General features: G+C 43.2%; 2 protein-coding genes and 1 long non-coding RNA gene across 6 annotated transcripts; 1 reads left to right on the forward strand and 2 right to left on the reverse strand.

Moving 5' to 3' along the window:
- Positions 1 to 2496: 2496 nt before the first annotated feature.
- On the reverse strand, positions 2497 to 3536 carry LOC135638220 (probable calcium-binding protein CML41). The gene has a single exon (XM_065151242.1). The coding sequence runs from the start codon at positions 3336 to 3338 to the stop codon at positions 2802 to 2804; it is 537 nt and encodes a 178-aa protein (XP_065007314.1). The 5' UTR covers positions 3339 to 3536; the 3' UTR covers positions 2497 to 2801.
- Positions 3537 to 3852: 316 nt separating this feature from the next.
- On the reverse strand, positions 3853 to 6351 carry LOC135637973 (protein DETOXIFICATION 33-like). Its single transcript, XM_065150880.1, has 8 exons — positions 5952 to 6351; positions 5289 to 5830; positions 5131 to 5217; positions 4996 to 5051; positions 4665 to 4904; positions 4463 to 4581; positions 4291 to 4377; positions 3853 to 4122 (listed from the first exon to the last, which is right to left on the reverse strand). Exons 1-8 carry the CDS (start codon positions 6147 to 6149, stop codon positions 4048 to 4050), a joined length of 1404 nt encoding a protein of 467 aa, XP_065006952.1. The 5' UTR covers positions 6150 to 6351; the 3' UTR covers positions 3853 to 4047.
- A 194-nt stretch (positions 6352 to 6545) lies between these two features.
- On the forward strand, positions 6546 to 10198 carry LOC135637659 (uncharacterized). Of its 4 annotated transcripts, none has more exons than XR_010496350.1 (4): positions 6546 to 6741; positions 6871 to 6976; positions 7860 to 8000; positions 8116 to 10198. It is a non-coding gene; the product is annotated as an uncharacterized LOC135637659 (long non-coding RNA). The 4 variants fall into 4 exon arrangements; XR_010496349.1 differs by having other exon boundaries at positions 6875 to 6976; positions 8124 to 10197; XR_010496351.1 differs by having other exon boundaries at positions 6875 to 6976; positions 7860 to 7995; positions 8124 to 10197.
- Positions 10199 to 12869: the final 2671 nt, after the last annotated feature.

The raw sequence follows: 12869 nt of genomic DNA on the forward strand, positions 1-12869 counted from the left end.
CCTTGTCAGATTTAGCATTGTTTGTGTAGTTTCTAATTTTTGACTTTTTAAGGAAATGCTGCTAACCTCGCTACTTCTGCATGGTTGTGTCCTGCATTTATAAGCCTATTGTCAACAAGTTTTTGGAATGGGAATTTTTAGAATTTGGACATCAATATGTATTTTTTTTAATAAAGATCAAGAGATAGATATCACGTTTGAGTCCATGTATAAGCGTCATGCATGCCAGTACAATGTTGCACAAGTGATAGGTCTCAGTTTCAAGTTCACGTATGAGCGTCATGTACGCCCAATAGAAGTTTCTTTTATTTTTTGTAGTATTTGAAGTCCTTCGACAAGTTTGTGTGCGTGTATCATAATTAGAACTTGACCTACTGAATGTCTGAGCAGGACCTGAAGGAAGCTGGATCAAACAGACACCTACCTGAATATGAACCAATCTCAGCCATGATAGGCATCTTTTCATTGAGTAAATGCTCGAACTTTATCAAACAAGCTTAAGACTAGTAAAGATTTTAAAACTTCGTAACGTACTAGTGTTATTAATGAAATTATAATCTTTTCTTATGCTGTGGAATTTTCTCTGTTGCCAAGTTACTTAGCTGTTAGTCTCATTTTAGCATTTCTTATGCTGTGCAATTTTAATATTCCCACATTCATTTGGTAGTTAATGGCTATTCAGGTCTAGCCTTTGTTGCCTCAGTGACATGCAGATTGTTTCAAGTTGTGTGGTAGAGACTGCAGGCCTTACATTATTAATTGCTTTTTCATCCTAGAGCTATCCAGACACATAGGTACTTTTAGTGTAGCCCAAGTATGATTTGCAAATTTGGTGATGTTGGTTCTATCTTACGGATAGCAGTTCTAGGCCTTGCCAATGTTGGTAAGCAAAGTTGGAGAAATCATGTTTCTCCATTTACTGTTTGCAGCAATATGTGATTGCTCAAAAACTATATAAATATGAAGTGTGCACTTAGCTTCACTATTGCAGGGGAGAATTCTTGCAGGGTTTAGTCTCATATGATATCTTCTGAAAATGAAAAGAAGAAAAAAAAACACGTGCATTTAGTGTCTATGACACTGGTTGCACAAGGACTGGTTTGAAGCAGATCATGTTTTTGATGTTTGCCATGCATATATGCTATACCAGTTAGGTTACAAGATTATTATTTTTTACTATAAAATCTGTTGGTATGACCCATAAAAATTGTAGTAGTTAGTGTTGCCTATCATTCTTCTCTTTCTTGTCGTGTGTCTGTGCATGATGAATGCAAAGGTATGGGAGCCTTTGATGCTTAGTGGACCTCTGTTGTAGATAGTTGCTTGCTGCAGCGGATTTCACATCTAAATCTGCTCAATTTCTGATTTCTTTCACACATCTATGGATCGATCAGCGCTCAAGAAGTTGGATTCTTAGGTTCCAGAAAAAGACATTCCCAAGGATGAGAAGCAATAGAACATTGTGTCATTTTTTTATTTATTAAGGTCAAACATAAGTGAATGCATCTACAAGTTTGTGTTTAGGAATATTCATAATTAAATGTTTTTGTCAAGTACCGGCGGCAACCAGCTTGGCTCATCCTGACATATCCATCACTATATTTCTTGAGAACTATGGATATTATCACATCATCTGCTGATGTTTATAGACTATTCTTCCTTGCATCTCTTGAATTATGCTAAGACGTATTCTTTAATGAATCTTGCAACTGTCTTAGATTTATATCTACACCGAAACTCATGGGTTGGCAATATATTTACAGGTGCCTATATGATGTTTCAAAACCAAGTAATGGTTTGAAATCAAATGTTTAATATTTGTGTTGTAGTATCTGAAACCAGCTTGGATTCACTGGATAAAATCTCTGGTTAGTGCATGAAAATTGTGTTATCTGGTACCACACTTTGGTTTGTGCATGAAAATTATGTTGAGAAAACTGATGGTTCCTGGTGTTTTCAAGGTTTTGATAGTCCTAAGTTCACAGTTTCTGCATTTTGCAGGTGATTTGCAATCAACCAGCACCCACAACAAAGCCAAGTAATCCACCCTGAATGGTAAAAGTGTCTGATTATTCTTTTAATTCTTTTGGTTAGTTGAAGAACTGCCATTAACTCACGAACTAGATGGACAGATTATTTATCAGAGGTGAGGGGATGATGGTGAGTACTTGTAACTAACATACATCCCTTATGAAAGCCCTTTTCAGTATGTAGTGCTTACAACCATTACCCCCAAATTGAATACAAGTGGTTCTTTACATCCCAACTCAGAACTTTGATTGGAAGCAACTTGATCGATACTAATGATGAACAAAGGTGATGAAGACCTGGAAGTCCATTTATATAATCCAACCCGATAGTCTATGAACATGTGTTGATGGCCTCTGACATTGCCCAGAAGATTACATTCAATAGAATTCTGTGTGCAGGCATGCTGTGATGATGATGGCTCTTATACCTCCTATTTCTCCTTTTCCAGAGCAGGTAAAACAAGTGTGCTTCAAAAGTACTTAGATCTTCATCATATACCATTTGGGTTTACATACACTGTATACGAGGAAATGAACACACACAACCTTTATGTCCCCAACAAGCTTCATTCTTCACAAAATGAAATCATTCGATTCTAACCCTAATCATCATAAACATGTTTTCCGGTATCTAACCGGCGTTTCGCAGTGATGTGCGTGTAGCAGCCAAACTCAAATTCAAATCACAGGCTTCAAACATGTGTAATGTATTATTACTCTGTTTAGCCTGCATGCATGCATGCATGCAGCGACGTGCTCGAGTGATCGTCTCTAGTTCATCATCTGGTGGAACTCATGGAAGTCGAGTTCGCCGTCTCCGTCGAGGTCGTAAGCTCGGATCATGGCCTTGCACTCCTCCATCGACCTCTCGTCCCCCAGCCGGCTCAGCATCCGCTGCACCCCCCGCGGCGTGATCCTCCCCGACCCCTTCACCGCCTCAAACATCTCGAACGCCTTCTTCAGCTCCTCCTCCTCCCCCTCCTCCGCCGCCTTCCCTCCCCCCCTCTCCTCCATCAACCTCACGAAGTCTTCGAAGTCCAACAACCGGTCCCCGTCCGAGTCAAGGTCCGCGATGGCCGCCTCCGCCGCCGCCACCGGCATCTCCTCCCCTATCGACACGAAGGAGGCCCTGAGCTCGTTGCAGGAGATCCTCCCATCTCTGTCCTGATCGAAGTGCCGAAACACCTCCCACAGGACCTCCATCCTATCTCTTCCCCCGGGAGCGGGCGGCGTATCCGCGGGGAGGCTCAGCTTAGATCGTTTGGGGGAGAACCATCTGGCTGCTTTGGACATGACCACGCTGGCCATGGCGAGTACCGTGAGAGTCTTATGGAGGGGGAGGGAGAAGACTATTGCAGGATAAGTATGCTGAGGGGGAACATAGTGTGACGCTGGGAAGGGGCATAAAAGAAGAGAGAGTAGCGTACAAGTTGCGATGCCGGACAAGTCATCTCGACATCTTTGAATGCGAGGAAAGTTCGCGGGAGCTTCCTAAGAGGAAAAAGAATGGGTAGATAGCCATGACCGGTGATGCCTTTACAGAACAAGTGGGATGTGGGCGGAGAATATATAGATCCTTGGAGTGGGGCTGCGGGAACTCCCATCATCGCCAAAGTTCTTAGCTACTCGAAAGGGAATGAACGGTAGGTCGCTTCTTTCCTACCCAAACCAATATGTCATCGTGTGCTATCTACCTTTTCGGTTTAATCATGGTGTTTTGATCCCATCAACCATCATGTCATTACCTAATCAAAACCGAAAACTCGGCTCCAAAAACACTTAATATAAATCAAAATGAAAGAAAATGCATCTTGTTTGCATATTAAATGGCTGAAGATGATGTCATATTTGTCGTTGGGAGTTGTTCTTGACATCGAATATACATTAGACATTTCTACTTCTCGATCGATTACAGCATCTCAGTTCGATGTGACATGCATGCCTTGGTTCTTCTAGCAGACAGCTCCTTCCAGGTTCGGTTCATCGAGAGATCCTCCTCATGTATGGAGTCTCTGCATCATTGCGTAGGGACTCGAGGCTCAATTCCTCCTCCTCCTCCCCATGTCCTCACTCGCTCTTCTGCCTGCATGGCCTGCGCAATAGCACCTCAAATCTGAAGCAAACTTCGCTGAATTCAAGCCACATCGAACTTTGCTGTATGTCCATCTTTTTCTTCTCTTCTTAATTCATCACAAATATGTTTTGGTAAAGCAAAGGGCATCGTGAGCTCAATCTTTAATTCAAGCTTCGAAAACCTCACCTCTTTCTGCCATTTAGTTCTGGCTGTGATCAGCAGCAGAACACCGGTCTGCGCCGCCGTCCCGATCAACATCCCAGTCCAGATGCCCTGCACAACAAATCGCCGAATGAGTTCCTACGATCCATACGTTGTCAGCTTGCAAATGCCAAGCTCATTCATCACTGTCTCTTACCAGTTCATCGAGCTCAAGCTTGAATCCAAGAAGAGCACCGATAGGCAATCCGAAAAGGTAATAGCACGCTGTGTTCACGAAGGCAACCAGGGTTTGCCAACCTGCTCCTATCGACACTCCTGCCGATCGCAACAATCTCATTCGTGACCTGCGACGTCGATGAATTCTAGTTTTGTTTTGCTGCATCGTTGAGACGAGATACCTGAGAGCACAGGTTGAATGCTGTTCAGAAGAATCGTGGCACCGAGAAGATATCCTAGCTTGGATGTCTCCCTGATCAACTCAGGGACATCCGTGAACAGCTCCGCCAGTCGCTTCCGGAAGATGAGAACCACCGCCGTAAAGAAGATCCCGATCAAGACCGATGTGGCAACGGCGATGACTACAGAGAACTTTGCTGCTTTCGGATGATTCGCTCCGAGTTCGTTCGATACTCGCACACCGATGAATGAACACAGAAAGAAACAAGAAATTTTAGCTCATGCCAGCAGATGCTGCAGATGTCTGAACAAGATGGGTAGAAGATGCCTACCTCACTGCGGCATTGAAACCCAGAGCAACCATCAAAGTCCATGCTTCATAGTTCATGCTGCCCGATCGAACAAACAATTATCGCTCAGGGTTCGGTTCTTCTTACCGATCAACAAGAAAAAGGAAGAACTGCTAACCAGATAGAAATAGCACCAACCGCAATCTCTGGATTCTTTAAGCAACCCACCAAGATGATCACTGCAGTGTAATACCAGAGCTCCAAACTGTCATACAACGAAGTGAAATTAAGACTCTCATCACGGCATTATCTCAGAATTCAGATTGAAGCACCCACCACAGCATTATAGCCGACGCAAGCGAAAGTTTTCCAAAGGCACCCAGGTTTTGGAATGCCGATAGCGAGAATCCTCTCCATGATTCCGGGAAGAAGCCAGCTAACAGATAGATCATCTGAGCCAAGTTTATGAGCCACCATGAGACGTTCTCGACCATCGCCGCACCCAGCAATCCATGGCCAAGTTTGGATACGAAAACCCAGTTCAGCAAGGCATGGACGCCGAGAACTGCCCCGGAAAGTAGAGTTACGACCCAGACCTTGCTCTGTGATTGGAAGAACTTCTGCAGAGGAAAATTCACTGCATAAGCGTATAGCTGAGGTACGATCCATCCACAGTATTTGCCGGCAACTTCTGAGATGTCTTTGGACTGATGCAATAGCCTCAAGATGGGTGTGGCAAACACATAAAGTGGTGTCAGAACCATCGCCGTTGCCGCTGAGATGACCCACGATCTCTGCATGTAAATTCCCAGCATATGAAATTGCCCGGCACCGACAGCCTGACCGCAGAGAGTCTCCAAGGCACTTCCCATGCCCAGCTACAGAGAAAAAGGAAAAGGGCTGCGTTGAGATTTATATATGTTGTCCTTAATTAGATTGCCACTCTTCACTCTGTAGTTCGGACGCAATCTAACAATATCATGCTATAAATTTGATTACCATGGCACCGTAGGCGAAGCCAGCGATGACGCCCTGAGCGACGGAGACCGCGGAAAGCTGAAGGGCGCCCAGGCGGCCGACGAAGGCGGCCGTGACCGTGGCGATGGAGAACTGGAACGTCCCCGTGAGTATCGCCGGCCCCGCCAGGCTCCATGTCTGCTTCGACTCCTCCCGGATCTTGGAGAGCAGCCTGCCCATGACTGCCCACCACCTCGGAGGACAGCTCTCGCCTCACCCTCTCTCTTTATGCTTGTCGTGGTTCAAGGAGGCTGGCGTGACGAGCTCGCCTGCTGCATGCGGCCGCGCGTTCGCTGTCCCCCTTGAGGCCGCGAAACGTGGACAGGGGAGGGTAGGTGAGCTTTTTGTTCTCTTCGGAGGTCGGTACGGAGGCAGCGTGGCTCCTCGAGCTAGCGTGATTGGATTCTTGAATTGGGACCCATTGCTTTGTCAGCTTTGCAGCGAATCCGACGCTGGTTCGTTGAAGAGGGTCGGACCCGCACAAATGGGAGAAAAGATCCGAATCCGTATGCGGCTTTTTCTGTTTAATAATAGAAAAAGCCTTCGATTAGTCAACCATTTGAGAGAACTCAACAGTATCACCAACGGTTGGTTATTATAACAAACAGCTTGCCGTCGTCGTCGTCGTCTCTCTCTCTCTCTCTCTCTTTTTCTTGGATTGGCGCCGGATTTCTTCCGACGATGGCAAGGTGCCTCGTGGATCCTCCACGCGCGATGGCTTCCCCTCCAATCTCTCCTTTCTCTTTTACACCCGCGCTTCAGCTATTTCTTGGTTTGTTCCTTATCTCTCACTCTCTCCCTATCAAATCCTCCATTCCGTGATAGGGTCCAATTTGTTGGTCTTTAGATTGGCGGAGTAGCTGATGTTTTCCTTTCCTTCTTTCCTTTTTCGTTTGTGGAGGAAGCATCGGTGGATGAGATGATTAAGTTCTTGGCCAACGAGATGATTAAGTTCGTCCAGCAGCACGCCGAAGCCTCCATCGCCTATCTCCTCAGCCTCAAAACAGGTGTGTGTTCGTCTCTTCCACCGATTCCGCTAACCCTAATTTGAAATCTTCTGGTATTAACCTCATTAGGGTTTCTTGATTTCTTGTAATGCCAAGGTAGAAAAGAAAAAAAGGAACACTACTTTTAAGAAAGATGACTATAACATTATCGCGAGGTTTTCTTAGCTTGACATATCAGTCACTCTGGAAAAAGCATTTAAATGTATTTTGCATGTTCCTTTTTGAAGTTTCAGGCTGAGCATTTCATGCCCCTTTACACTCGTTTGAAGTCTTTCTTTCACTGGAGGAAGAGAATATAAAAAAGTTCATCTAAAAACAACTATTTTCGAATGCTAAATGTTGTTGTTGTTGTATAATCAAATGTTCAATGCTACATGTTGTTGATGTATAAAAACAACTACTTGTTTGCACATATTAGAAATTTTATATCCTCAATTAATCAAATGCTACATGTTATATTCGTTTGTTTATAATGAAAATAGTTAATTATGTCTCTGAGGAAGATGCCCATCTCTAATCAGGCAGACTATCTTGTAAGCTTCTTTATACCATAAATGCTTCGAACTATTTCTAGAGAAGTTAATAATATCTGCTTGTTGTCTTATTTGGTCTTACTGCTTTGAAGTAGGAGTCAGGACTAATCTATATGCTATCTTTTTCTTTTATGTTGTTACCTCCAACAAATTAGATAACTATGTACTTATCATGTTACATGTTCTTGAAATGTTATTTAGAGAATTTATTCTGTTTTTCACATTTTCAGTTATGTAAATGTTCTGGCTACATTAACTTTGTTCACTTTGGTCATTCAGAAATCCCAACCATTAACTTTTTGGTGAAAATGTTATTCATTTTCTTATTCTAAGACAAGATTGGGGTACAGATTTATGAAGTAACCTGCATACAGAAGGCATAGAGGATTCTTCTGTTCGATGAGGTCAACGACTGAACACCGGATTCCTGTTGCTGAGGAGATGAAGGACTTCAGCTAAATTTCTACTAATCAGCATCTGGATAATGTTAAGTAGGAAGTTTTATTGCATTATATGCTATTAATATTAATAAGTATTTTTGTTGAATCTCGTATTTTGATGATGAAACCACTTAATATGTGTTTATGTTTTAATCTGCGTTTTAAGTGATGCAGGATGTTTCGATCAGGATGAGACAATTAAAGCAGGAAAAATCATGTTGGGCCGGAGGAACATGTCAGAAGATTGGACGTCGGGCCGGTGGATCAGTCGATGTATCGACAGAAGGCTTCGGGCCGTGGACTCGGGCATCGGGCCAAGAAGAGCGGGTATTGTGCCAAGGATATCAGAGTTGCGGAGTCAACTGGCCGATTGAGCAATAGGCCGCAGAAGAGGACGATGCGCCGAATAATCAGACGAAGCGTCGAGGGACCAATGACATGCCGGACAACTTGGTTAATTGTTTAGGATTAATTGTCTCGATTGAAGTTTTGTTTTACATGTGCAGGATTAACTACGATGGAAGTAAGACATGTAGTAGGAGTTGCGTCGGAGTCAAGACTATGATCACGTTGGAGGTTCGAGAGTTCGACGGAAGTCCGGACGGTCGTCGGAGGTTCTGCGGGAACAAATCCGAGAAGTCCAGGAGCTTGCCAAAGAAGCTTATCGGAACTCGCCAAGTGGATTGTCGCAAGTCCAGGAGTTTGCCGGAAGTCCGTCGGAGCATCGTCGAAGGTTTGTCAGATGTTCGTCGGAAGAAGCGATTGATGCACCGGAGCAAGTTGCAGTAAATGTCTTAAGAAATATCGTAGTTAGCATGTAGATTAAGTTAGGAATAGGAGGTGATTCCATTAACTTAATCTGTGGGCAATTGGGCCATTGATAGATCCAAATTGGGCCGAATGGATTAACCCATTTGGACCAGAATTCCGCGGTGGCACTGCCAGGGTCGACGGTGGCATCGTCCAGGAGATGGTCTCCCAGGAAAGCTGGGCGGTGGCACCGCTTGGGCTCAGTCTCCGAGCGAGACTGGGCGGTGCAACCGCCCTTGTCAGGCGGTTGTACTGCCCAAGTCAGGAGGTAGTACTGCCAGGACCTCGGAAATATGGGAAATGACATTTTTGAGCTCCAAATTCAAACTAGTTTGGAGCCTATAATTACCCCTCCCATCATTGGGTAAAACACACAAGCACAGAGAGATTAAAAGAGAGAAAGCACTGTTGCAATCTCTAGAATTTCCCTCATCTAGCTTAAGTGTTAGAATTCTGTTTAAGAGAGGAGAGTGAGTGCTTGTAAGGGTCGTCTCTTAAACCCGGTAAAAGGAGAAGAGGGGTGTAAGAAGGAGGTTGATCTTCGCCTAGTAAAGGAAGATCGTTAGTGGATGTCGGTGGCCTCGACGGAAGAGGAATCGGAAGAGTGAATATAGGTCACGATTGACCGAACTACTATAAACTCTCGTCTTTTCTGGTTTGCATTTATTCTTGCTGCTTACCTTACTGCAAACCTCCATATGTGCTTTACTTCCTCGTTACTTTTGCTGCACTCATTCTTTCAAGTTAAGTTTCCGAAAACGGTTTTACGTCGTAAACGATTTTATCGTACGAACGTAGTTTTAAATCCTCGAAAGTTTTCTGCTGCACTAATTCACCCCTCTATTAGTACTCTTGATCTTAACAATTTTCAGTGACCTCAATCACTAAAGATTTTTTATTTAATAGCCAACTTGGATATAAACCTCAATCACCACCCGCTCACCAAAAAAATAAGAATTTAGTACACTAAACCAAGCAAATGTCTTGGATGGAGTTTCACATTAGCAAATACAAAAGAGATCAACTATTCTATGCTAATAGTTGGCATGCCTGTATCATTCTTTTTTTTTGTTTTTTGCCTCAAGTACAATTTGCTAGTTTATTGAAATTTATCCGCTGTTGCTTTACCTAGCAAAGTAGTCCGTGAGATGAAGAGGCTAATACCATCGGTTTCTCCACTTTGGACACTGTACTAGCGGGACTGGTTTGTTCAACTCAATGCATAATATTGTTTTATCCTTCTTGTTATTGCTTTAGAACTGATATGTATACTTCTTTGTCATAAGATTTAATTTTTGCGGATAAATGTATACTTCTTTGACATGTTAATCTGCGCATGTGCATTTTTCTTAGTGTAGCTATAGGCAAGGGATAAAGGAATGATTGGGGAAACAAGGTCAAAGTAGGAGAAAATTCTTTGTTTCTCGTAAAGTGCCTCGTCTTAGATGAGTAGTTCTTCTACGGATAAGGCATTGTTTGGCAGGTTAGGAAATATATGCCATAGGATAAAAGATTTCAAAGTATTAAAATGTTGCATTAATATAATCATGGAATTGAAGTACCAGGATTTTTCTAAACTTTGGCGTTTGAGTGTTAACAAAGTTGATGCTATGAAGTTTAATGGAGTTATAAGCGATGATGGAGGGAAGAAGTTGAAATCGGAGTAAGAATACTTTGATATCAGGCCCTGCAGTATATTTACCACACATCGAAATATACAATAGAAGTAATTAATATTTGGCTTGGACCATGTGGAATGATTGCCAAACTACAGAAATAAATGCTACATAAACTAGATTCTTTTTTTTTGTTTGAATTTCTATACAAAATACAAAACTGAATCGAAAATGTTTAATGTTTTTTTTTATACTTTTTGTTGACTTTGATTCTTCTATTGGTATTATTAGATAATTTAATCAAACACAGGTGATAGGGAGAATATCGTCAATCAATCATCATCCGACACCTTGCCTTCAAGTAATCTCTAGGATGGAAGAAGAAGATGAAGACGAAGACCACCCTCCATCACGTGGATAAAAGATCAATGGGAGGTTGTTGGAGCGATTAGAGGTTATATCATCGTAAAATATTTCATGGAATATTCTATCCCTTTACGACCAAATATAAAAACTCATGTTTAACACAATAAAAGAGACCACTTTTTGATTACTCTGCGTCTACACTCACCTATCTCGGCTTACTAACTTGGGTATCGAAGGGATCGATTCGAAAAACCTCTCCTGACCTCTGTCTTCATACAAGTGACACCTTTGGGACTTTGTGTTTCCACCTTGGACAACCCTACGCACATGAGTCTGGACCATGTTGGGCTGATAAGGTGATCAACGATTTCTTCCCATAACAATTTTTTGTTCTAAAAGGAGGGTCTGATGTTGCAAGAACAATCGCCCATTAACCCTCTCAATGAACACTCGAGCGAAGAGGCTTTGCCTTTAACCTGTAGTACTTTCACCCAATGGGGGCAATAGCCACCCTTTTCACACATTGGTGCATCCACCTCCATGCATACGCCTATGCGATAATGACATCTATTCAACGACCATGGTCTCTCACCCCTAGGGACGACCTAGAGCCACTTGCCCGACCCCGCTGATGTGTTCCTGAATCTCACTTAACTAGTGTAGATGTTAACAGGCACGATACAGGTCGTCACTCTTCTTTTTCCCTAGTTAGCCCAATAGGCGATGCGACCAACTCAACCATAATCCCTGGCTCAACTGCCATCGGCATCGGCATTTGTTGAGGTTCCCCGACCTAACGTGGTGCCAACATCCCAAGAGCGATCGAGACTTGTCAACTATTAGCCATGGAATTTAGCAGATCGCACCATCACTCTACCCTGCCTGATTTGAAGCCCAGTAGACAGATTCGATGGAGGATTCCCTATGAATCTAACTACGACAGGTGGACTAAAGTTTGGAGCAGATGCGATAGGAGTTCCAAGAATCAAAGGGGGAAGCGTTGGTCGACCCCACCTCGGGTCGGTCGTTGTTCACCCAAAAAATTTAGGAGGAACCAATTCCAATGAACTTTCATCTTCTATTCTTGGAAGCGTTCGATGGTAGTGTCGACCCAATGTAGCACATTGCAACTTTCCATGATTAAATATCGTTGTATGGCATTTCAAACACCTTGATATGTTACACCTTCCTGATCACGTTAAGAAGTCTCGCACGAGAATGTTATGCCCGCTTAGAGCCGCTTTCCATTAGTTCTTTTGCATAGCTTGTAAGGGATTCGAACTTCACTTCCTCGGGAACATATGCTCGTGGTCATAAATGTCAATGCTCCTCGAGCCTATGAAGGAGAGGAGGAAATTCTTGCAATCATGAATGAGATCTAGAACGTGGTAGATGTCCATCCATTACTCATAATATCGTCTTTCATGATGGGGCTCAAGCCCTCTTGTCTCTTCTGGTTGTTGATAGAGAGACCACCGACGACTGTACTAGAGGCATTGTAAAGGGCTAAACAATACATCGTCGTTGAAGCAATGACATCGGGCAAACGTGAGGAGTCATGCAAGAGGTTGAAGCAAGACCGACCATAATTCGCCCCGACTCTGAGGTCTCCAAGGGTCTATTAAAAGACCCCCTTACCCGATAAAGACCTCGTTGGCAAAAAGAGAGGTCCAAATAATATCGGTTCCATCGGGATTACAACCACGACACAACGGATTGTCGTGACTTGAAAGAGCATATTGAAGAGCTCATATATTAGGGACACCTCGAGCGATTTGTCCAAAAGCATCGGGAACCCTCACCCTAACCTTAGAGGCTAATAAAGAGACATATTGACATCATCATTGGTGGACTCGCCTCGAGGGGTGACAACTCCTTGGGTCGTAAGGCTTATGCTCGAGCTACTATTAAAAAGTACTCGAGGACGAAGGACAACATAGAGATAACCTTCAAGGAGGAAGAGATTGAGTATCTTGACCCTAATCATGACAATCCCTTAGTAGTTTCTATGAGGATGATAACGCTCGAGTGGAGAGGGTCATGATTGACATATATAGCTTTACTAATATCCTATAATTTATTGTTTTCAAAAAACAATATATAGTTATCAACAAACGATCTCCCTAAT

Source organism: Musa acuminata, chromosome BXJ3-5 (genome assembly GCF_036884655.1).
Source record: "Musa acuminata AAA Group cultivar baxijiao chromosome BXJ3-5, Cavendish_Baxijiao_AAA, whole genome shotgun sequence".
Classification (NCBI taxonomy): Eukaryota; Viridiplantae; Streptophyta; class Magnoliopsida; order Zingiberales; family Musaceae; genus Musa; species Musa acuminata.

Coding starts and splice junctions, on each gene's coding strand:
- LOC135637973 (XM_065150880.1), bottom strand. CDS start 6,149: ATGGGCAGGCTGCTCTCCAAGATCCGGGAGGAGTCGAAGCAGACATGG. Junction 4,905..4,995: donor GGGTTTCAATGCCGCAGTGA/GGTAGGCATCTT, acceptor GTTCATTCATCG/GTGTGCGAGTATCGAACGAA. Junction 4,582..4,664: donor CATTCAACCTGTGCTCTCAG/GTATCTCGTCTC, acceptor TGCGATCGGCAG/GAGTGTCGATAGGAGCAGGT.
- LOC135638220 (XM_065151242.1), bottom strand. CDS start 3,338: ATGGCCAGCGTGGTCATGTCCAAAGCAGCCAGATGGTTCTCCCCCAAA.